The sequence below is a fragment of the Ramularia collo-cygni genome (assembly GCF_900074925.1).
Source record: "Ramularia collo-cygni strain URUG2 genome assembly, contig: RCC_scaffold28, whole genome shotgun sequence".
Taxonomy (NCBI): domain Eukaryota; kingdom Fungi; phylum Ascomycota; class Dothideomycetes; order Mycosphaerellales; family Mycosphaerellaceae; genus Ramularia; species Ramularia collo-cygni.
The window spans coordinates 117,372-140,619 of NW_019716282.1; the positions used below are offsets into that span (position 1 = coordinate 117,372).

The window sequence follows — 23,248 nt, forward strand, 5'->3', positions numbered from 1 at the left end:
GGCAGCATGTCTTGCTTTGGCCTGTAAACGAGGTAGTACTTTATAGTCGCTGACCATTTGAGCATGACCATATGAGCATGACCATATGAGCATGACCATACATGCTTCGTGCATATAAAAAGCAACTGGCACCTTGCTCAAAGCCTCCCAGAAGTGTGACGTCTAAAACTTTGTCCAGAGCTGTCGATCGGAGAAGATGATCAACAAAACAGTGCGCTCTCSATGATATGACGGGCTACTCTGCTAGTAGTAAAGGTTCTAGCAGCTCCAGAATCGTCGATTTTGCAGAGRGCAAGGCCTTGAGGCGTGATAAAGACGACTGAGGGTGTCTTGTCTCGATGAAGAATCCTCATCTCGACAGCTTTGACTTTGTCGTACCATGCTTTCCCTGTTTAGTGGAACTGGCAATTCCAATGTCACGGATGAGGGCGTGGGAGGCTCAAAAATAACCATCGAKGCCGGCCTCTCTCCTGTCATGACTTCCTGGAGTTTCGAACCGTTGTATGTTTTACTCGAATGCCCAGTCTGAATCCGGCGTGGCGATCGCAGCGGAAAATGCGAGGTAGGAAGATCTCGCGTTTGCTCTCGAAACTGCATGCGCTTCTCTTGTGCGGTATGGGCATAAATAGCTTCGCCTGGGTCGAACGCCAGTTTTCGTGCGGCTGCAATATAGACATTTCGCAATCTCGACACTCCTCAATGTTTCTCATCTCGATTGGTGATGCATGTTGAAGGTCGGAGTAGAAAAATGCCAGCCCTTCATTCTGCCAAGACATGTTCCTGCCCCGGGCATCCAAAAATTTCCAAACGCGGAATCATTCACTCACGCCCCTTTTCGATAAATATTTGCAAAACACTACGCTGTTGATAGCAGTGGATGAAAAGGCTGTAATAAGGTCAACGGCAAAGGATAGTGGTTGAAAGAGGCTGGCGGAATGAGGTCCACGGGAAAAGGATAATCCGCCCAAAAATGAGCAAAAAAGATGTTGCATGAGAAACTCTCCATCTGGGAATCGAACCCAGGTCTCCCGCGCTTGTTGATTCGGAAATCGTGACAAGCGGAAACGATAGGGGGGTCAGCATGATGTTGTAGAAGTCAAGATGTGTTGTAGAACTCACTCATGACCACTAGACCAATGAAGAATTGCGCTGCTGAGCAGGCATTGGTGAATTGATGGAGGATCTCAAAATCCGGGCCGGTTATGAAGCTCTGTGTGTTGGCTGCGTTAGCTTTCTTGGCTATGCAGGGGAGGGGACCCATTCCTTGCACCAGTCCTCAGAATTCACGTTCTGAAGTGTACCCTTACAATGCATCAGTCTCAGGGTCACGATCAGCTTTCCATTAACAACATCAGATGTAGAACGCTGCCTGGACGTTGTATGGCAAAGGAACGGACTATAGCAGTGGCTCACATCACTACTTGTTGGCAGCGTTGTACAYACTGTTTTACCCCTAATACACAAGTTGCAGGCACAACGAAAGGTGAAGCGTGTATAAGGAACGAAGTAATTCTCACCAGGTTTACGCTGGTGTTGCCGTGCTATCCAACTGCCACGGTCACAGACTGCCCCAAAAGCTGAAGTTTCTCACCAGCTATGCCGTGCCAGTAGAATTCAAAGTGTGAATATCGAAGCTCGCCCTTATACGGCCCGACATGTAGACCGACAAGCATATCAACCTACAGAACAGTGAACAATAGGATGATGGTTCGGATGTTGCGATTTCAGTACTACCACTACGGCAAAGGAATCCGTCCTAGCTATCTATAGCTTACTCTGGCTTCCCGGCACCTTCTCCTCCCTYCCCACCAAMCCCGGATGTGTGTTAATGACTGGTCTCGTAACCGCGAAGAAAGCAGTCCCGCCACTCTGGCTGGAAAATTGCGCCTTACTTCCAACCGGGAAGAAAGCCCAGTCTCCAGCTACCTAAAAGCGAAGGAAGAAGATGTCAGTGGTGTGTTAAAGACCAAGGATGGATAGAGAAAGGTCCGAGGCATCTCACAGATGCACAGGGGTCCCCTAATTGGTAAAGCACTCCCAATGCCGACTTGGAGATGCTTTTTGCCTGTCAATTAATGTACTTACCAAGTGGTGTGTAACGCCAGTCGCCTCGTCAAGAACATCGATTTGTCCGTTAAGCACAAACTTGGTTTCCTCATATGTATACGTTGGGATGTTGCGTGTTGGGCCCGGCTGAATGCGATAGAAGCCCGAGGTGAGGTACGTTGGGCTACCTTCTTGCGTTTGGGTCTGGATCGAATGGAAGTCTGCAACGATAGCACTCTCACTGAGCCATGCGTGTCATATTAGTTGAGATTCCCCCTCGCGAAGCTTGTAAGAATACATACCCGTCAGGGATTGGAATGTGTTGCGACCCGGCGCCTTTGATGATCGTGAGAGGGACAGGAGACACTGGAGAGTAATGTCTATGTAAGTAATGTACTATCATCAATGTACGAGATACTGGATACTAACTTTTGGATTGTGAGTAGGGATAGTTGTGCTGTAAAATGTTTGTTCATGAGGACATTCATTTATTCTAAAAGTGAACCGATTGCGGAGAAATCGCGGAGACACCCCTGCATGACATGTATTCTCGCAATCGATTGCTCCATCATTGAGGTGCTTGGTATGCATTGCAACATCAGATCCATGAGTGGAGGCTGTGATAAATTTCCCAATGCGGTAATGCGGACCCGAGATCTAAGTGGAGACACTGACAATCGCAGTGCGACGATTTGCACGCCCATATCTGGTGATGATCCTAGTAATGTCGCTTTCTAGGTCTTCTCTGGTGGTTTTGATCCCAGCCCTGTTTGATAACACGAGGTTTTTCAGTCCTGTTCGAATAGACGGCCGGACATTTTCCACAAATCCCCGACACCACAATCACCATTCGAAGTCTGATATTGAGGGAATAGAGACCACTTCGAGCTTCTTCCCCAGAGATAGAGCTCACATCAGTGTCAGAGCCTCACCGCTCAGAAGAAGAGGAATTACCCCCGTAAGCTGCCTCTGCTTTGTCAGCTCGTTGAACATGGATATGTGGCTTGAGAGATCACGACGCAAGCTACTCTTTTACCAACTCTCTGACTTTCAGCAAGTCCGCAAAAGAAAGCGAAAATCTGACCGCTGATGCTCAATAGCCAAGTCATAATATCAACAAGCACACTGCATCAGACGCCCAGATACGGGAACACCAGAGGATCAGCACTCTCCATATTGGCTCTCAGGTGAATGACCAATAACTCCTGCATGCCACATTCAGCAGAAGCCTGTAGCCACTCACCAGGGCTAACCTCTTCAAAGTGCTTCCCGTACACTTCACTCATACGTCTCCCGAATCGATCAAAGGGCACGCGAGAATTGCTGCTATGATGTTGATACGAAACAAGATCATCATCAGACGAGACGCTGTGCGCGATATCATACGCCACAATCTCAACGTCCTTGAAGTCGAAGAATCCAAGCGTCCCTTCAATACGTGGGACCTTTCCAGTCAGCAACGAGAAGCGAACCACGGAATTCATAACATCGTCTGCCGGAGCACGCTCCCCTACTAATGCACAGTGTCTGTCCATGACCGACCACTGGTAGGTTTGACTTCAGTGCCAGCTTCTCTAGAAATCGTTCACCCGCCCACTTCGCGGCAGTGACGCCTTGGGATCCGTCAACTGGAGGCGGCTGAGCTGACATGGAGACTGGACCTCCTTGCGACGTTCCGTGTGCATCAATCTAGCCATTACCTTGAGAGTGTGGTCGATTGGTACAGAGCCTGCAGAGGTAAGCTTGCAACGAACCGTTCCTTGACAGCCTTTTGAAGGTGGACCAGCAGAAGTGAGCTTCCTCCGACCATGAACAAGTCGGAGTCCGGGTTGATCGCGACACCAGTGACTGCATCTCCCAGAATCTCAAGCCACAGGTTGCGGCGTTCTTCTTCAGGGACAGAAACTTTGCCTTTCGTTTCGGGCTTCTGAGAGTCCACTCGGAGTGGAAGCATCTGAAGTGCTTTGCGATCAAGTTTCCCATTTGAAGTGGTAGAGAGCGTATCAAGCAGTCATCCAATGGGGAAACTAATCGGAATGCTTTTGAAGGTTGCAGCACAAGAAGCTTCGGTCGGACCATAGCAATCTGTCAAAGTGAGGCTGGGAAGATCAAGTCTCTGCATCGCATCTAGCAGACGCAAGGGCATGATCTCCCCACCTGAATATGCATTCGTCCATGAGGTGCACTTTCGTAACAATACGCCCGCATAAGTGAGCAGTAGTTGATACTCGGATGGTGTGTAGATGGTCAGCTCAATGGAGTAGTCATACATCATCTGTGATAGAACAGCTGGATCGCCTCGAGCTTTAAAAGGAGCCACAGCTAGCGCCCCTCCATTGAAAAACGCACTATAGACCTGAGCGATGGCCATGTCAAAGCCGCAAGAGGTTTGCTGAAGTACTTCCGGCTGCCGTAGTTTGAGATGGGCTGTCAATCGCCGGCGCGATTTTCATCATTTGTGCAAAATCCAGTCTGGAATCTTTCTTGCCCGACGCAAATGCCTCGCAGATTGAAGCTCTCATCTCGGGAACTAGCTCGCAATTGCTCGATACACTGGACCCAACTCTAATAGGAGATGTGCTGGGAATAGTCGTTGCTGCTTTGCGGAAAGTGTATGTTGCCATCTTCTTCTTCCTCGGTCGATAGCAGAGCGGCTGACATGTAATGAACAGATTCATACCCATGTATATAGGAGCTGCTGTGAGCTTTATCGCTGCATTGTTTATGAGAGTAAGTTGGAATATCTAAGGCTGTTTGTCACTGACTAATCATGTCCCAGAACGAGAAGTTGTTCGCAGCTAAGTAGGGATCATTTACTGGAGAGGACTCTCAGCTTGCTGCATTTAAATGTCCGAGACGAAGAAAGACCGTGGACATAGACGCTGTAGCGATGCTCCTAAAAACCTAATCGTACTTATCACTTTATCTTACATGCTAAGTTACTGACGCTTTCACAGTACACTTTCGAACCTTGTGCGTTTACTGTGCAATATGCATGAATACCATTGATCAGGACAGCACGGAGGTACCACGCCTTCACACTATTTGAAATACTATCGCTAGCATGTCATTGCTGTCGAGAGGGTAAATGCAGTCTGATCAATATTTGGTCTGCGGTTTCACATGTCGAATCTGGTATAGACTAGCGTGCCAATGTCAGGAGGGTTTCAGGGGCCTCTCCTTGTAGTAAGTCGACGACAACGTACATGAACAGGTGGCTATAAGCACAAAAAGCAGCAGCCTTATGGAGGAGAGTCAAGTACGGATAGTCTGACGTCTTATCGAGTAATGTCTCCTGAATCGTTCTGTCGTTATCACAGAAAACACAAGATTTTTGCCTGTTAGGGCGGAAACCTTCAACTTCATCGGCCGTTGGAGGCAGCTCGACTCGGCAGAGGAAGTCTCAAAAAAAATCACCCATCATCTAACCTACCTCCCAAGCAGTCGCAGAAAGGCAGAGTGGAGCTGTCACATATGTGGCAGGTCATTTCTCATCATCTTAAACATCACCTACCGAAGAAGCCATTGAAGGCGATATTTTTGTGGATGGAAATTTGATCTAGCGACAGTAAATGGCCAAGTTTCTTTCACCAAGAATTCTACCCCCTTAGCGACACCCGAAAAATCTGGTCTCAGCTGCAGGCCCATGTCTTCGAGCTGCAGCATGCAGATGGTGTTACCTTGAGATTTTCTGCGAACCACAGACTTGTCGGACAATGTCGTCGTCATCAATTCTGCAGAATATTGTCCACCATCTATCATGACCCGACAGATGTCTAAAAACGTTGTACACATAATAGCCACGTCATTTCGGAAAACCTCCCATGCTGGAAGATACATTTCAGTCGCTCTCCCGATGGTTCGAACGTGAAGCGACGAACGCCACTCAGCCGCAGTGACACAATATCGATAACAAGTGCTGACAGATCTCCTATCTGCAAGGGACCGTGATTGAGTTCCGTACATCACCACGGCTCAACGCCAAATGCTACGCGCGTTTCACTATAAACGGATGACAATTCGCTTTTTCGTTTCCATTGGGAAAATTCAAGAGTTGGGTGCCACCAACTCGGTCAGCACGCATCCTTTCACGAGCCATGCAAAAGACACGAAAAAGGTCATAGATTATCGGAGATCTCGATCGCGGGTTGTGTTGTGAACGAATGGTCAATGGCCAAGCCACACATTCAATCTCTATTGCATGAAAGCCCCTGCTTGTCGGGAGCGCTATTGAGACCATTTCGGCTCCCCACAAAGTTTGTCCCTTGATTGATGCATATGGTGACAAGCATACTGGCGTATGAAGACGCAATTATGACTGGCGAGAGTAAGGTGACATTTGTACATTAGACTTCAAAGTCGCATGATTTTTTCCGCGGTCATCCATCATCTCACTCAACCATCAATCTTTCATCAGCTGAAATGAGTCTGACACGCCTTCTCCCCCTTTGTGGCTTCCTCGCTTTGGCGTTTGCACAAGCATATGGCGCCACAGTACATCCTCCCATCCCCATCGCACTGGGAGGAAAACACCCAGACACCGCAAAAGCATTCATCCGACTCATGCTACCCGAATACGACGGTACATCTTGAAAAAAAGCAAAAACCAAAAGCATCACTAACATTCACAGTCGTTCACGTCGTCCACAACTCCCCCGTAGGCGTATCCGAGCTGGTTCCTCTTCTCGCAGGCGAGGAAACCATTCCCGCATCCGGCCTCGGTTCAAACAGCAATACTTCCACACCTCAAGCCCCGAAAGCAATCTTCGTCGGCGGTGGATTCTCTCAGAGTGAGATTGCGGAGATGTATAATGGTACATCGTTGCAAACGATTCCTTGGATCTATCCCCTTGCGAGCGAAAGAGTGAACGGAACGATACCTCCGAGAGTGGAGATGATTGCTGCGAGAGTGAAGCAGGTATTTGCTGAGAATGGGTAGGTTGACTGTTTATGTCTTTTGTTTGGGATCCATTGGCTGATACTAGTTGGCTAGATTTGTGCCTGGTAATGAAGACAATGTTGTGCCTGGCGTGTGGGCTTTCTGAACTTGCCAATCTACACCAAAATAACGGGTCGGGAATAGATAGCGATTGCTTCTTCCATTTCTTCAATGTTTCGAACAGCTCAACGAGCATATAGCTCTATGCTTCAGTCAGATTCACTCCTTTTATCTATCCCAAGTCACCCTCAGTGCCGCAGTTCTGTTACAGCGATAGCGTCTATGTTACTCATACCACAAAGCAAAGGTTACCCCGAACACTATCCTCAAGGCTAGTCCATCCATGACCATAGTGCTTCTTCAACAGTCTCTCCGCGTCTTCATTCGGAACCTCGCTCAAAGCTCTGCCCACCTTCTGATCCTCCAGAAACGACTTCCCTGGCTTCAGCTTCCTGAAGATATCGCCAACATATCATTCCGAGTGTACGGTTCTGCAAATGCAAAGATTCGCTGTCCATCACACTCCGGATCAATCAAAGCAGCCACATGCAACTTCGCGTCATCTTCGACGTCAACGAACCACTGCGCCAAGTCTCCCATTGGAAATTCATTTCCGGCATACAAGTCAGGGATCCAATTGCCAGTGCTGTTGTCGTTCGGTTTCAGAATCCGGCCGAAGTTGACATCTGGTAATACTGTGGCGACTTGGAAGCTTGGCGGGCTCGCTTTGACCGCTTCCCACAACGCCTTCTCAGCTGCAGTCTTGCTAGCAGCATAAACTTCAAAAGAACTCGCCGTCGGCTTGTAGGCTGCCTCCATAGCGGCTTCATTGAACATGTCTTTTGTGATTTTCATCTTCTTGTCCGCAACTGGCGAGAAAGAGGCAGTGCTAGAGGATGTATACACAAAGCTCTTCACCATTGGTTCCTTTTTCGCAGACTCGAACACATTCTCATTGCGCCTTTGACAGATGGTCCAACGACCTCATCGGCATTGGTGCTGAAAGTCAGGACAGAGGCCATGTGCACGATTCCGCTTACCCCTTTCACGGCGGCGTCGTATGCACCGTCTTGGATCATGTCTGGTACCTCCACAATCTCAATCTTGCCACTTCCAAACTTCTTCTCGATGTAATCGACCAAGTACTGAGCTTTYGCTAATGTGCGTGAGGTGCCGCGGACTTGGAAACCAGCGGCGATGAGTTCTTCGACGACATGGCTCCCAATGAAGCCGTTTACACCCGTGACAAGCACAATGTCTCCCTTGTTGAGTGTAGACATGAATGAGATATGATTTCTTGATGTGAATTACGTTCGAGGGAGTTGATACGACTGATGTGTGTGTGTGGGTGACGTGAGTTTCGTGTGTGAGTCTTCGATCGAAGACGTGACGAGTCAGAAGACAGACTATTATAATCTCTTGTACATGTGCTTTGAAGTGGCAATGAGGAGAGCCGATAGCATGCTTACCAATAAACCCAACGCCTTCTATTCCTGCATGTCTTGTGCATTCGACGCAGCATGCTTGCCAAGCAGTCCAATTCGTTGAGCACGCTTACAAAGCATGCTCAACGAGTTGAACATTCATATACGCAGCGATGGATGCGATTCGCGGTAGGCTACTGATCCCCTCAGGTTACAGAGGAGCGAGCTGAGGAGTGAGCCTTGCTTAAAGGTGWAGATTTCGGGGTTGACGCCCACTTAATACCACGCGCAAGGAGCCAAAGGTCGAGATGCTGACCGCATACGCAGGGGTCGATGTCCGGTTACGAATCGAACGCATGTGAAGGAGTTAACTTCTGCCGAGTTTTTCATCTTAATGCCTCCAAGGGCCGTTGAAATTGAAGATTGCTGCCCTACCTACAACAAGCAAAACTCTTGTATTTTCTACAATAACGATAGAACAAAAAGGAGAAATTATTCGACAAGACATTGGACTATCCGTACTTTGACTCTCCATAAGGCTACTACTTCTTATCTATGTAGGTAGCCACCTATTCGTAAGCCTTATCGTCGACTTACTACAAAGAAGGGGGAGATGGGACGTGATTTTCAAACGCGGGAGGGACACTTCATCTTCTATCTTGTAATGAGAACTGAAATTTTGGCCTGGTCTCTCTTCTTGCGGACATCCGCCCTTGAGCTTCAAGCACTTCTCGAGTAACTAGTTTCTCGGAATTAGGACGAGCTATATGCACTCGTACCAGCGATTAATGATCAAATGTTTGGGATCGATTTAATCTGTATGGCCAAAAACAGCTTCTATGGCCGCGTCAGGACTCGCTATTGGATATTACTGTGGTTATTGACCTTGAGAACGGGCTATGGGATTTTGAGTGTCTTGTCCACAGCTTCCGCGTCCGCTCGTGCATTTCTTCTCGATAGTTGATAAAATAGTATTCAAGCACTGTTAATCGATGCACCCTCCCGATACGGTACGATACCGTAGCCGTTATCTCATGGGTTCCTCGTTAAGAGAGATTCGGGAACATTCACTTGCACCGATTCACTTACTCGAATTTGTAATCAAGTCCTTCGAAACGAAGACGCCGGAAGCTTCAAAGACTAAGTGGAAATTTTGATAACCCGGGCATAAACCGTCCTCAAACCAGAACTAGAACATCTCTCTATATATATCCAGAATTCCCTAAGGTACATAGGGGAAACTGTTACTTCTATAACAGTTGTTATTACCCCAGCCCTAACCCTAACCCTTGCCCCTAAAATTTCCCTCGGAGGGCATGAGAAGGATCTAGGGGAACGATGCGTTAGCGAAATACTCGYACTCGCTATTGATCCTCTTCAGATTTGTATTCGCGACTTGAAGATGCAGGGTAGTAGTAAGTGCTGAAGCGGCCAGTATGGTCGTCAATCCTAGTGCGGTCACTACAGTTGTCTCATGACCCATCGTTGGGCGATTCGCATTTGAGATTTGTGATTGTAAAAGTCGTAGGTAACGAGCAGCTAAAGCTCTAGCATCACTGCTATCAGTCAATTGGGGCACATATTGCTAGCATTAACAAAGAGGCCATTGTTGCTGTTTGGTATACTCTCTCATCCACCTCTTGAACCCTGCCTCAGCTCTTTTCTTTCGACATGTTCGCTTCTGTGGCACTTATCCGGGCAGCATGTCGGGAATCTCGAACGATGGGTTGCTTGTAGCCTGTTGGTTCTTCGTTGGTCTGTCAGCAATGAGATAACCAGGAGATCTCCTTAGGGATAGACGATTGGATAGCTCTCGTCAGAGTTGTGAGTGAAGGACACAGCAATTATGGGGAATGAACCGAGGCATTTTCATTATGGGTAGCGTACGTTGTTGCTGCAGCTATTGCCGTTGTATGTGAGTCTCACGATGTCTTGCTGGGCCCAATTATGCAATCCGAGTGACCATCTATTGTTCGGCTCACAGGATGGCTTCGAGAATGAGATTGCATGGCACACTCGCCTAATAAGCAATGGTCTTTGGTGTCTTTCTTCTAGCCCACGTGCAAAACCTACCGTTACGACATGATTGGAACAATGCGGATTTTGTGTCTCAGGTGCCTTGGTACGTCAATCACACGGATAGCATTCTCCACACGACACCAGCACCAATGTGGTGTGTATTGCAGCACCGGTATCTCAATCACCGTCGTGAATCTGCCAGCGTTGACCTTCTGTACAGTGGCTCTGCAAGAACATGTTACAAGAAGCGTATGTAGCCTTCTGAGCAGTAGCAGCAACAATCATCGCAGTACCCGTGAGAGGTTGATTGTCTAACAAAAAGCGGTGCTGTGCAGCGTATTGGAGGGTAAGATCTGTTAGATTGTTAGCAACAGCGTTTTGGGACCCATCCTGAGACTATATATCAAACTGCCTCCGATTACTATTCAAGGAGACGCTGTGTCGGCCACGGCTCAACTCGAGCTGACTTGGACCTTCAAATAGCGCCGACCGGCGGAAAGTTGGTCCGCCTCGTGTGCGTCCCATGCCCTCGAACCATTTTTTTTTCTCAGGTCTTTGGTGCTCGTGTGGTCACGGATCCGGAGTCAACGACATCCCGGGAAGGAGGCAGAAGGGTAGAGCACGTGCCAATCTGGTCACGTGTGGAGGAGAAAAGTCCGAAGCTCCGAAATGTCGGGCGGCCCTAACTCGATCCACCTCCTCCTCTGCCCTCAACCTCAACATCGCCGGGTCTTGAAGAGGGAGATCCAGGTAGGGTCCGACTCCGCTGCGACCCCTGCACATGGCCGGTGAAGGACGTGCGGGTTGTTGCATGGCCCGCATCCGGGCTGGCTGGCTGGCTGGATGTCGACGCTGTCTTGATTTGGCATCATCATCCCATACTGCCGCAACTTGCGAGGACGGAGCTATGGGGCGTCCGCGCCAGGGTATCGTGTCATTGTAGACTAGACTAGACACCATCCGTATTCATGTGTCGATGATGTGAAGACATCATGGCTGGCCGGGGGGGGGGTGGAAGAGACTAAGTTGCCCTGTTCGGCCATCTCTTTTTTATACCTTTGATGTTCCCCATGACCCAATGACCTGTCTGACATCTGTTTTGAACAATCTTCCTCCCATACCCTGACCTTCACTGGCAGTTCGGTCAGCTCTTCCCGATGGCGGTTCCCTCAGGCTGCGGCGACAGCATCGTTGAAAGCCTTTCGCGAACATGGTCGGGGCAGCCCGACCCTCAGGACAAGCGATACGACGAGAAAGATGACCAGCCCATCAGCAAGGCCGAAGACTGGCGACTCATGAACTACGTCCGCACATACCACGCCAACGACAAGGCTGAGAGCCGACGCCTGGGCATCGCCTGGAAGGACCTGACCATCAAAGGCATCAGCAGTGGGACGRCAATTCACGACAACTTTCTCAGTCAGTTCAATATTCCGCAGCAAATGAAGGATGGCCGGGGGARGGCGGGCCTCAAGACGATTGTCAATTCGAGTTCGGGATGTKTTCGTCCAGGCGAGATGTTGCTCGTTCTCGGACGTCCTGGTGCCGGCTGCACAAGTCTGTTGAAAATTCTCGGCAATCGCAGGAAGGGGTATGYTGAATGTGTAGGACGGAATAGAGAGTCTTAGAGCTGAACAGAAGCGATAGGTACGCCGATATCTCCGGCGAGATACATTACGGGACCATGGATCCACAGGAAGCTGAGCAGTACCGCGGACAAATTGTCATGAACACGGAGGAAGAGGTAAGCATGTCAAATTTGGATACACATCACACAGTTACTCACTCTTTCTTGCAGATCTTCTATCCGACGCTTACAGTCGGCCGCACAATGGACTTTGCTACCCGACTCAAAACGCCAGCAACCCTTCCCGCTGATGCCGAATCCTCCGAGAAGCATCGTCTCGGCATGAAGGAGTTTCTTCTAGAGTCCATGGGAATCGCTCATACATCTGATACCAAGGTCGGCGATGCATTTGTCCGTGGCGTCAGCGGCGGCGAGCGGAAACGTGTGTCCATCATCGAGACTCTCGCCACACATGCAAGTATGACATCCCGACGTCCGGTCTTTGGCGGCGTCACCACAGACTGACCTTGCTTCCAGGTATCTACTGTTGGGACAACTCGACTCGTGGTCTTGATGCTTCGAGTGCGTTGGATTGGGCACGCGCATTGCGAGCCTTGACCGATGAGCTTGGCCTGACGACCATTGTGACTTTGTATCAGGCCGGTAACGGTATCTTTGATCTTTTTGACAAGGTACTCGTTCTTGACGAGGGCGAGCAGGTCTTCTACGGACCCACATCACAGGCTCGGCCGTTCATGCACGCCCAAGGCTTTGTCTGTGATGATGCAGCAAATGTGGCAGATTTCCTCACCGGCGTCACAGTACCAAGCGAACGAACAATCCGTAAAGGATTCAAGAATCGGTTCCCCCGGAATGCTGCAGACCTCCGTGTAGCTTTTGAGCAGTCGACTATCAAGCCTTTGATGGATACAGAGCTCGATTTCCCATCTTCCGACGAAGCAGCCCGCTGGACCCAGCAATTCAAAGAGGCAGTAGCCTTGGACAAGGCCAACTCGCTGTCCAAAAAGTCGCCACTTACAGTCACCTTCATGACCCAAATTCGAGCCTGTGTGGTCCGCCAATATCAGATCCTCTGGGGTGACAAGGTAAGCACGAACAATACAATCCTTGCAGACAAACAGACTAATAACCATTCGTGACAGGCCACTTTCATCATCAAGCAAGTTGCCACAATCATCCAGGCTTTGGTTGGAGGCTCGCTCTTCTATAACGCACCAGAAAACTCGTCCGGCCTGTTCTCCAAAGGCGGAGCCGTCTTCCTTTCCCTACTTTACAACTCCCTCCTCGCCATGTCTGAGGTCACCGACTCTTTCGCTGGCCGACCGGTCTTGACGAAGCACAAAGCATTTGCGTTTTACGATCCCGCTGCCTTTTGTATCGCCCAAATCGCTGCTGATGTGCCCATATTAATCATCCAGGTACGTTGGTCCGGGAGCGTACAGCTCCATTCAAGGCTGACACTCTTCAGGTTACCAGTTTCGACGTGATACTGTATTGGATGACCGGTTTGACGCCCACCGCCGATGCTTTCATGACGTTCTGGTTCATCACTCTTCTGGCTACTTTCACCATGACGGCCTTTTTCCGTATGGTCGGTGCAGCATTTCCCACGTTCGATGCCGCGTCCAAGGTTCGTATCACCCGCATTCGTGCAAGATGCGAGTTGTGCAGCACTGATTACTTCCAGGTATCCGGCTTCGCAGTCTCTGCGCTCATCACATTTGTCGGCTACGAACAACCGAAGCCTCAAATGCATCCCTGGCTCGTCTGGATCTACTGGATCAATCCGCTGGCCTATGCATTTGAATCTCTCATGTCCAACGAGTTCAAAGGCAAGACAATTCCGTGTGCAAACGCCAATAAAATCCCGAACTTTCTACCACAGTATGCGGATGCCCCAGCAGCTTGTTCTGGAGTTGGAGGCGCTCGACCTTATGAAGACTTTGTTCGTGGCGAGGATTACCTGGCAAGCTTGTCCTACTCAAAGAGTCACATTTGGCGCAACGTTGGGATCCTTTTCGCGTGGTGGGCCTTTTTCACTGCATTGACTGTGATATTCACCCGTCGCTGGCGTGATGCGAGCGAGGCCGGCCAAAATCTTGTGGTTCCCCGTGAAAGGGCGATGAAACACGCGGCTGTCATGAGTGATGAAGAATCTGCAATGGCGGAAGTGGGCAGTATCGCCTCCTCCCACAAGGAAAAGGAACATGAGACCGAAATGGAAAGAAGAATGCCAGATTCCGGAAAGGACACTCAATTGGTCCGAAACACATCGGTCTTCACCTGGCGCAATTTGACATATACTGTCAAGACTCCTTCAGGCGATCGTATTCTTCTCGACAATGTGCACGGATATGTCAAGCCTGGCATGCTAGGTGCACTGATGGGCAGTTCTGGTGCTGGAAAGACTACTTGTAAGATCCATCCAACCTGCGAGGGTGTATCCTACTAACACATTTACAGTACTTGATGTGCTAGCCCAGCGCAAGACAGATGGTACGATCCGCGGAGAAATCATGGTAGATGGACGCCCTTTGCCAGTCTCATTCCAGCGATCTGCTGGCTATTGTGAGCAGCTCGATGTCCACGAAGCCTATTCCACTGTACGAGAGGCCTTGGAGTTCTCCGCTCTCCTTCGCCAACCCCGAGATGTCCCCCGGGAAGAAAAGCTTGCCTATGTTGACACTATCATCGATCTGCTCGAGCTCCGCGATCTCGAACACACACTTATTGGGCGAATCGGTTTTGGACTGAGTGTCGAGCAACGGAAACGAGGTAAGTATACGCGGATTGATCCCTTCCATCCTCGTCTGACTTTCTCTAGTGACCATCGGTGTCGAACTCGTCTCGAAACCTTCGATCCTGATCTTCCTAGACGAGCCAACCTCCGGACTTGATGGCCAAGCGGCTTTCAGTACTGTCCAGTTCCTTCGCAAACTTGCAGACGCTGGACAGGCTGTTTTGGTCACGATTCATCAACCTTCTGCTCAGCTTTTCGCCCAATTCGATACACTCTTGCTTCTTGCGAAGGGTGGTAAGACTGTTTACTTTGGCGATATTGGTGATAAAGCTGCGACTGTTCGCGAATACTTTGCCCGGAATGGTGTGCCTTGTCCGCCTAGTTCGAACCCGGTAAGATGATCGAAAGCAGAACATGTACTAGCTTGAGTGATTCTGACTAACTCCGAATCTCAGGCCGAGCATATGATCGACGTTGTCTCCGGAAGACTGTCCAAGGGTAAGGATTGGAACGAAGTCTGGCTTGCGTCTCCCGAGTCACAGAAGTTGGACAACGATCTCGAAGGTACGTTGGCCCTTCCCACATCACTACGAATCGAGACGAGAACTGGCCAGCTAACCGCAAGTCTGTTCGTAGACATAATCACCACTGCAGCTGGGAAGCCTCCCGGAACAGAAGATGACGGACATGAATTTGCCACGTCTCTCATCGCCCAGACACGACTCGTTACCCATCGCATGAATGTGGCTCTCTATCGCAACGTCGACTACATCAACAACAAGATTGCTCTTCACATCGGCTTGGGACTCTTCAATGGATTCACGTTTTGGAAAATCAAAACCTCGACCGCCGGTCAGCAAGAGGTGCTCTTTGCTCTGTTCAACTTCATCTGTGAGTTTACTCACTTGTCCTTCTTGGCCACTCCATTGAATTTACTAATCTGCTTCTAGTCGTTGCTCCGGGAGTCATTGCTCAGCTTCAGCCGCTGTTTGTCAGTGTCTTTGTTTTCCTCCGCGTTGGCGGACACTACTAACGCTCGACCAGATTGAACGACGCGACATCTACGAGACTAGAGAGAAGAAGGTAAGAAGCAATGTCAAGTGGCTGTCGAGACTGGAAAAATTTCTCGGCTGGTAAAAGAACATTACTGACACTTCTGTGCACAGTCCAAAATGTACCACTGGGCACCATTCGTCACCGGTCTGATCGTCTCCGAGATCCCCTACCTGATCATTTGCGGCCTCCTATACTTCTTCTGCATGTACTACACCGTCGGCTTCCCCACCGAACACTCACGCGCAGGGAGCACTCTATTCGTCATGCTGGTATATGAGTTCATTTACACCGGAATCGGCCAGTTCGTCGCGGCTTATGCCCCCAATGCCGTCTTCGCATCCCTGGTAAACCCGCTATTATTAGGCACCCTGGTCTCATTCTGCGGAGTCCTAGTCCCCTATGCCCAGATCCAGGAGTTCTGGCGCTACTGGATGTACTATCTGTAAGGCTCCCACAAATCTCTTCCACTCTCACTTACATAATATATGTGTGTACTAACTACAAGCCCCAGGAACCCTTTTACCTACCTCATGGGAGCCCTCCTAGTCTTCGCAGATTTCGACCGTCCCGTAAATTGCAAACCCTCGGAATTCGCACGTTTCAATCCTCCTTCGGGGATGAATTGTGCTGAATATTTGGCACCTTACCTCGCCGGACCCGGTTCCAGAAACAATCTCACCAACCCCGATGCTTTGACCGATTGTAGAGTCTGTGTCTATACCACCGGCTCGGATTATTTGTATACCATCAACTTGAAAGATTACTACTATGGCTGGAGGAATGCGGCTATTTGTGTGATCTTTGCCATTTCGAGCTATGGAATGGTTTATCTTTTGATGAAGTTGAGAACTAAAGCTTCTAAGAAGGCGCAGTGAGAGATTTGCACTTATCGAGGGTCTGAGGGGTTTGGAGTTGGTTTTAGGAGAAGCGCTGAAGAGGAAAAGGGGATTAAGATTAATAGATCCATGTATGTATGACAACTATAGATTGTTGCTGAAATGTTCGGGACGGGTGTTTGCAATGAGTTCTTCCCATGGCGCATGAAGCTTACTTACATCTGATAGCCAAGAAATTCGGAAAAATTCCAACTATCTCACTCGATTTCTCACGAATTGTCGAGACATTCTCCATACCATACCACTTTCAAAGAACCCTCCACCACTGACATTCCGCGCCGCAGCGCAGTTACCAAACTAAAGCAAAGCCCGCCGAAATCGAAGCTCGCCGCCTTTCCACGCCTACATATCCCCTCCACCACCACCCCCCCAAGCCGTCCCCGCACGCATCAAAAACAAAACTCCGACACAACATCAAATCCCACATCATCCATATCCCGAAACGAAAGCCATCCCTCAGGCAAATTCCCCCCAGTACCAGGCCCAGTCCCATCACCCATCAAAGCATTCCCAGCGACAGGAATTCGCAGTATATCGTCCGGCGAATAATCCAAAAATTGGTGGCCCTCCTCTTGAGTAGTGGGACTTTTATTCACTCCTGTATCGAACATATTCCAATCAATCACTCCCGAATTATCGAGCATGTCTCCGAGATAGTCGAGTTGAGGGGGCATATCGTAGGGATTGTTTGTGTTGGGATTGGAGAGGTTTTCGTCGTTGGGGGTGTAATACTGCATATTGGTCATTTCCAAGTTGCCGGACATATTGCTGTCCCAAAGCTGATTATTAAATGAGGTCCCTCCGGAAGGTGCCGTGCTCGTGGCACCTAAAGAGGGTGTAGTAAAAACACTACTACCCTGCACCTTCTCAGACTCGACAGACTCTTGCGTGGGAAATCGCTGTTTGACCTTGTTAAGCATGACACGCATCGCAACAGCAGCCTTCTCCGTGTCGTCCAACATATACTCTCTAGCGAGATTCGGATCTCGGCCCTGTAAACGGGCCGCACGCCGTTTCCGACCAGTAGACTCCCAAATCTGTTGACTTCGTTCCAGAGCCTCTATTTGAGCCAAACGACGAGGACATTGAGGCCCATTCGGGTTCAATACGGACGATGAGGTGATTTGTTGAGAAAGTTCGAGACAGATGACCATGGCAGCAAGGAGAAAGTCATGCGTGGAGATGCTTCCCATGTACCAAGAGACTTGCTCGAGCTGTCCACCGGGTTGACTGGCGGTGAAGATCGTGTGGTGGTGTTGGAGCACGCTTAGTGCGGAGTCCACAGCGAGCCTCCTGCTCATGCCGATGCCCAGTTTCTGCTCCTGAGGCATGAGGTGCAAGAATGGCGTCTCCATGTATCGTCTGTGTAGGACAATCTTGGTCTTGAGATAGAGGAGGTCTATATTGAAACGGCACATCAACTGCTCGGCAGGATCCGTGACAAGCTCACTGATATCGGGCATTTGCAAGAGAGGAGGCAGCTGCATCTTCGCTTCTTCAAGTCTGCGGTCGAGTTCCATCATTTCGTCGTGCGAGGGCGGTATGGTGGCGTGACTCAACTCCGCAGCTTCTGCAAAGATGGTCACTATCCTTAACTTGCTTCTCGTATATGATGATGGCGTCAGCTCATCTACACCGCGGCTGGGAGGTAACACTTTGGTGTCAACATTGAAGTCACGGTCTAGAAGATTGCGAGGTGGCTGCGTGTCTGACACAACAGTCTTGACCTATTATTGTCGTGTCAGTGGGTTGGGGACCGCATGTAGAATCAATCGTACCATGGAAGGAAGAGCCAGCTGGAAAGATATCAGCACATCCAGCATAGTAATTGCAGCCCATACCCGGCGCCTCATCTCGCCATGGAACGGCGAGATGGCTGGGTAGTTGGMGGAGTCCTAGACGAGATTATCAGCATCAGTCTATATTGTACAGCTGGCGACGACACTCTCGATCAGGGCATCTTAATCAAGGCAACCAGCAGTAACGTTATGAGGACATGCAGAGACTGTGCTAGCGGGACCGTGAATCACAAACTCACCCGGTGATACCCCATACGTAGAGCTAATCTCACGCAAAGTCCAATCATCAGCCATACATTCACAAAAGCATTACTGCTGCTCCTCAGACCAGCTCCATAGAGCAAAAGGCATTCAATAGTATGCTGCTTGGGTTTCGTAAAGTCCGCCAGAACGGCAGCAGACGCAGCCAGAGCGTGGTATCTACCGACTTCAGCAGCAACGTTTCGTCCACTTGGACTATTCGGATCACAATCTCGCAGTCCGAAAGAAGCCGCCAGACTCAAAATGGCGAACAGCAAGCCAAGCCACATGGTGGGTGTCTGTGATGGGTCTCGTAGAAACGAGCGATACTGTTCTTGAAAGCTGGGGCCGTGGAGAATCGGCTTGAAGGGATCCGGTGAGTTGAACCACAGACTCAGCAGGCGATCCGCTATACGCTTCTCAGGCACAGAGGCGATGAGTTGTTCTCTCGTCATCCGGCCAGAATTTCTCAACACAAATCCAAGCCCGTTTGTCGGTACGACTGGGTCTTGCCAGCCAGAATTGGCATCATTGGCGTCGTGCCTCCAGGGAGGTGTATTGGCAGAATCATCATCCTCCTCAACATGTCTCACATCTTCTTCGTCTTCCAATTCTCTTCGAAGGCTATCTATGCCACTCAAGATAGCCCTCCAATGCGTCTCACCAACGTAAGAAATCTCATTCTTGCTAATCTTCATCTTCCCAAACGGCTTCACCGCACAGTCGACATCCTCCTTCGATGGCAGCGAATCGTTCTCGTCTGAAGATGGAGGCGTAGGCTCACCGGTGGATCGGTTTCCTGTGGAGTCCTTCCTCTCATTCCCCGCCAAGGAGTGATTCCCATTCTGCTGGTTCATCAAATCGATTACCATGCTCTCCAATTGCCTTACTCGACTCTTTACATTCTGTGTATTCTTCTGTTTGGTCGGCGGAGGCGCCCATTTACAGCTTGTCTCGCGATTGCGTTTGATACATTGGTCACACGCGGGCTCGTGGACTCGATCACACTTGAGCTTACCAAGGCGGCAAGGGATACAAGATAGTTGTGATCGTGCTCGTTTCTGTCGCAAATGCTGGGCATTGGACTGGCTATTCGTGGTTGACTGCGGCAGACTGCTGCTTACTTCGTCCGTCATGGCTATGTGGTGTCAAGAGGGGCGTGGGCGGCGTTGAAGATGGTAAAGGAGACTGTGTCACTCCCCGTCCCGAGGCCGAGGAGTATGGCCTACGCCGCAATGGAGATTCCGTTCTGCGACCACGAGTCCAGCTCGTAGTGCGGATGATGGAGTCCTGAGGCTCGGAGCTTGGGACGGAATGCCTGGGTCTTGGCTGCGGGCCGCGTGTTGACAATATCGGGGCCGAAAACGAACGTGTGGTACTGTAGCTTTGTATGAGTTGTGTGCGGAGAACGATTGTTGGTATATTGTATTTCTTTCATGGAGCATGCGTCAAGCCTTGGATGTACCGTCTACGATATCTGAAGATGGTGAGGTGCTGTGATCCTTCGGATCCTTCCTGCGCTCTTCCTCAACCTTTGTCAGCTGCAGCTGAAGCTGTCACAAAGCCTTGTCCAGATCTCTACCAAATCTCAACCTACTACGCAAACAATCGCAACCTTCGATACTCAATCACGCCCTCAGCTACAGAGGGAAGGCTAGACAGGTCTTCCTCATTCGCCGCCATCTTTCTCATTGTAATCTCTCACAACTGTCTACCGAACAACGACGATCTCGTTGGTACTACCTTTCACAGCGGAAACAGCACATGCCAGAGTAGAGGTAGCCCAAGACATTTGGAACACAAAGTGTCGCGACCAGTATGCTACAAACATAACTGTGTCAACGCCCCAACCCACCAGAAACCCAGAAGTCATCGCGAAAGTCTACACGTCTGATTCCATGCGCATAATGGGACGAAGTGGGACCAGCCCTATGTATTGGAGGATTGGAAGTTTGCCGAGCATGGTAGGATGAGGAAGCGGCAGATGGGCGGTAATCATGTTGTGCCTGACGAGAGCGAGAGATGGTTTGTTCATGGCGTGCATGTTCATGTGGTGGATGTCAGTGAGAGCCATGGGTGTCGTTTCCTTGTTCATCAGTCTCGAGACTGATATCGTTTTCAGCCAGATGGGATAAATGTCTCGAATGTCTTTCCCTTGACCACCAGATGCGTACACCATACGGTTGCTAGCATCGTTGATTGCTTGCCATCGAGACTCTTCTCGAAGTCGTCTTCCAAGGTCCCGCAAACCGGACTGTCACTCGGCAGCAAGTCTTATCGGCTTCCCTTGTAGTCCTCTTGTTGAACACTGCCAGCTCGGTTGGAATCGCACCTTGTCCCGACGACAACCAGTGCTATGCGCCAATTTGAGCCTTTCTCCACGGGACTTCCGGTGGCATATGATGCAACCACTGGGCTCTGCGGGCGCTGGGGCTGGATTGCTTTTGACCAGTATGTCTGGTCGAGTTCTTCCATCGTCTCACGCAGGAGGAGTGTCATGGATGACAACCAGCAGGAACTTCGCATCTGGAGCCAGAACACAGTCAGCACCACATCTCGCCACACATACCATGCATGGAATGATATGACATACCAGGCACAATGACCACCTCATTCTTCCTCGTACGGATACGCAGCAACTTGGCCTCATCCGACTCGCCATTGAGCTCTTCAATCATGCTGCCTGCACTCTGCACAAATCTCCACACCAGCCGCGCCACATCTTCCGCCCGGCGGGTCCCTTTCTTCGCCGCCTCGCCATCGGTGCCATTGGTGGCATCGCTGCTGGTCGGACGAGCAGCCTCAGCGTCGCCATCTTCCTCCTCGGTCAACAATCCTGAAGAGCGGACAATGGAGCCCGTGTCGCGAGACAAGATCAGAGTTCCCTGCACTCCGGGTCGCGAGGAAAGTCGAGCGAGGAGATTGGCCGTCTCCTCGGACGGAGTGGGCTGCTGCATGATACCTGGTGGTGGATGTTGGGGAGAGCGTTGTTTATTTGCCGTGGTTGCTAGGAGCGTCGGGTGGTCATGCTTTCCTTATCGTATTGAACAAGACCCCATCAATATCCGCTATCGCTTTGATGGCTTTTCGGATAGCTCCCGGGACCCGCAGATCCCGCCAAATTTATTTTTTGACTTCACATCTTCACATTCAATCCGCACCCAGACATCACTCATGACACTCTCCCAACTCGACGACTCACCCCAGTCCCGAACAGATTACTTAGATTGTGGCTGAGCCAACATGGGCTCTTCCACCAAGAAGAAGAACGAGAAGAAGAAAGACTTCCAAAAGCCCAAACTAAAAGTCGGCAAGGCCCGTCCCAAGAACACGAATGCCACAGACACCAGCTTCGCAGCCCGATCGATTGTGCTCAAGCAGCAGAGCCTGAGTGAAAGTGGACGCGATGCCGTAGCTCTATTCAACCACAATCTGTCGCTTCTGAGCAGTAGAAACGATTCGCAACGAAAAGATGTCCTCACCTATCTCACCAACACCGTGTCCGCATCTCCGCATTCTCTGCCACAACCCGCATCAGTCGTATTGAACAAAGCGCAACATTTGATCCTCGATGCCAGTTCTTCGGTCCGGCAGCAGGTTCTCAAACTATTCAAAGTTCTCCCCAAGAACCAGATCGGAGCGCTGGACCAAGCACTTCTCTACACCCGAGCGGGAATGACACATCTCTCCGCCGACATCCGCAAAACCTCACTCGATGTCCTGGATTGGCTTCTGGAAATCAACGGAGAAGCGGTGGTGAGCGTTGCAGGCGGCTGGATCAAAACGCTACAAACATTTCAGAACCTCCTCTCATGGCATGGCATTATAGCGAAGAGTGCCACGTCCGACAAATGGACAGCMGCGAAATCCACCACAACGAAACTCGGCAGCAACAAACTCCTCATCCACCAAATCACAACTCTCGCGCATTTCCTCCACGCGGGATTGAGGCGCGCACCTCCAGATCCCAAAGCAGAAGCTGACAGGGCTGCTACTCTCTTCCCTCTCTGGCAATGCGATGCGCATTTACTACCCCAAAGAAGCAATGCATACGGCCACCTCAATCTATTCGGTGCGCCGCGGGATGTGGAAGGAGAAGTGTACGATGATGCAGAGGAGCGCATGAATGTATTTGTTGACTTGGGTATGGATGCTGCGATTGCAAAGGGAGTGATGGRGGCGAAGAGGGAGGGTGGGGAGCTGGGTCGAGCGGCGTCTATGGTTGATAAGGCGTTGAAGTTAGTGGAGCGGTCTGTGGGATGAGAGCAGATGTCGAGTCTGAAGTCTCCAGCGAAAAAAGACGAAGGAAAGATCAGGAGCTAGTAAAACCTCTGAGTCGTTGACCATGATAGGAAAATTCATCGATGGGCGTTTGTGCCTTCACATGCGCATCAAATCACGAATTGCAGTTTCTGCACTCCCTCGATGAAGTGCTCTGTTGAGATGACAGCTTTACCTCTCGACTCACGAAACACCCTGTTCCCATCGAATGTCGAATAAA

General features: G+C 50.1%; 12 protein-coding genes; 3 read left to right on the forward strand and 9 right to left on the reverse strand.

Moving 5' to 3' along the window:
- Nucleotides 1–1,764: 1,764 nt before the first annotated feature.
- Nucleotides 1,765–2,476, reverse strand: RCC_11241 (uncharacterized protein; the record flags this gene model as incomplete). XM_023776463.1 has 4 exons in its annotated part: nt 1,765–1,926; nt 2,086–2,287; nt 2,349–2,412; nt 2,476. Coding segments are annotated over 4 exons (429 nt in total).
- Nucleotides 2,477–3,176: 700 nt separating this feature from the next.
- On the reverse strand, nt 3,177–3,581 carry RCC_11242 (uncharacterized protein; the record flags this gene model as incomplete). Its single annotated transcript, XM_023776464.1, has 1 exon — nt 3,177–3,581. The coding sequence occupies one exon, from the start codon at nt 3,579–3,581 to the stop codon at nt 3,177–3,179; it is 405 nt and encodes a 134-aa protein (XP_023632232.1).
- A 39-nt stretch (nt 3,582–3,620) lies between these two features.
- On the reverse strand, nt 3,621–3,743 carry RCC_11243 (uncharacterized protein; the record flags this gene model as incomplete). Its single annotated transcript, XM_023776465.1, has 1 exon — nt 3,621–3,743. The coding sequence occupies one exon, from the start codon at nt 3,741–3,743 to the stop codon at nt 3,621–3,623; it is 123 nt and encodes a 40-aa protein (XP_023632233.1).
- Nucleotides 3,743–4,000, reverse strand: RCC_11244 (uncharacterized protein; the record flags this gene model as incomplete). The annotated part of the gene is made up of 1 exon (XM_023776466.1): nt 3,743–4,000. The coding sequence occupies one exon, from the start codon at nt 3,998–4,000 to the stop codon at nt 3,743–3,745; it is 258 nt and encodes an 85-aa protein (XP_023632234.1).
- Nucleotides 4,001–4,057: 57 nt separating this feature from the next.
- On the reverse strand, nt 4,058–4,417 carry RCC_11245 (uncharacterized protein; the record flags this gene model as incomplete). Its single annotated transcript, XM_023776467.1, has 1 exon — nt 4,058–4,417. One exon carries the CDS (start codon nt 4,415–4,417, stop codon nt 4,058–4,060), a length of 360 nt encoding a protein of 119 aa, XP_023632235.1.
- A 2,051-nt stretch (nt 4,418–6,468) lies between these two features.
- On the forward strand, nt 6,469–7,091 carry RCC_11246 (uncharacterized protein; the record flags this gene model as incomplete). XM_023776468.1 has 3 exons in its annotated part: nt 6,469–6,628; nt 6,678–6,981; nt 7,040–7,091. 3 exons carry the CDS (start codon nt 6,469–6,471, stop codon nt 7,089–7,091), a joined length of 516 nt encoding a protein of 171 aa, XP_023632236.1.
- Nucleotides 7,092–7,429: 338 nt separating this feature from the next.
- Nucleotides 7,430–7,906, reverse strand: RCC_11247 (uncharacterized protein; the record flags this gene model as incomplete). Its single annotated transcript, XM_023776469.1, has 1 exon — nt 7,430–7,906. One exon carries the CDS (start codon nt 7,904–7,906, stop codon nt 7,430–7,432), a length of 477 nt encoding a protein of 158 aa, XP_023632237.1.
- On the reverse strand, nt 7,900–8,265 carry RCC_11248 (uncharacterized protein; the record flags this gene model as incomplete). Its single annotated transcript, XM_023776470.1, has 1 exon — nt 7,900–8,265. One exon carries the CDS (start codon nt 8,263–8,265, stop codon nt 7,900–7,902), a length of 366 nt encoding a protein of 121 aa, XP_023632238.1.
- A 3,320-nt stretch (nt 8,266–11,585) lies between these two features.
- Nucleotides 11,586–16,687, forward strand: RCC_11249 (probable ABC multidrug transporter; the record flags this gene model as incomplete). XM_023776471.1 has 15 exons in its annotated part: nt 11,586–12,019; nt 12,076–12,172; nt 12,227–12,473; nt 12,533–13,101; nt 13,159–13,434; nt 13,485–13,646; nt 13,704–14,430; nt 14,480–14,791; nt 14,841–15,148; nt 15,212–15,320; nt 15,393–15,647; nt 15,707–15,747; nt 15,801–15,839; nt 15,923–16,254; nt 16,324–16,687. 15 exons carry the CDS (start codon nt 11,586–11,588, stop codon nt 16,685–16,687), a joined length of 4,272 nt encoding a protein of 1,423 aa, XP_023632239.1.
- A 410-nt stretch (nt 16,688–17,097) lies between these two features.
- Nucleotides 17,098–19,883, reverse strand: RCC_11250 (uncharacterized protein; the record flags this gene model as incomplete). XM_023776472.1 has 3 exons in its annotated part: nt 17,098–18,435; nt 18,487–18,603; nt 18,747–19,883. 3 exons carry the CDS (start codon nt 19,881–19,883, stop codon nt 17,098–17,100), a joined length of 2,592 nt encoding a protein of 863 aa, XP_023632240.1.
- Nucleotides 19,884–21,226: 1,343 nt separating this feature from the next.
- RCC_11251 (uncharacterized protein) lies at nt 21,227–21,704 on the reverse strand (the record flags this gene model as incomplete). XM_023776473.1 has 2 exons in its annotated part: nt 21,227–21,273; nt 21,341–21,704. The coding sequence occupies 2 exons, from the start codon at nt 21,702–21,704 to the stop codon at nt 21,227–21,229; spliced, it is 411 nt and encodes a 136-aa protein (XP_023632241.1).
- A 286-nt stretch (nt 21,705–21,990) lies between these two features.
- On the forward strand, nt 21,991–23,010 carry RCC_11252 (related to Pre-rRNA-processing protein ipi1; the record flags this gene model as incomplete). Its single annotated transcript, XM_023776474.1, has 1 exon — nt 21,991–23,010. The coding sequence occupies one exon, from the start codon at nt 21,991–21,993 to the stop codon at nt 23,008–23,010; it is 1,020 nt and encodes a 339-aa protein (XP_023632242.1).
- Nucleotides 23,011–23,248: the final 238 nt, after the last annotated feature.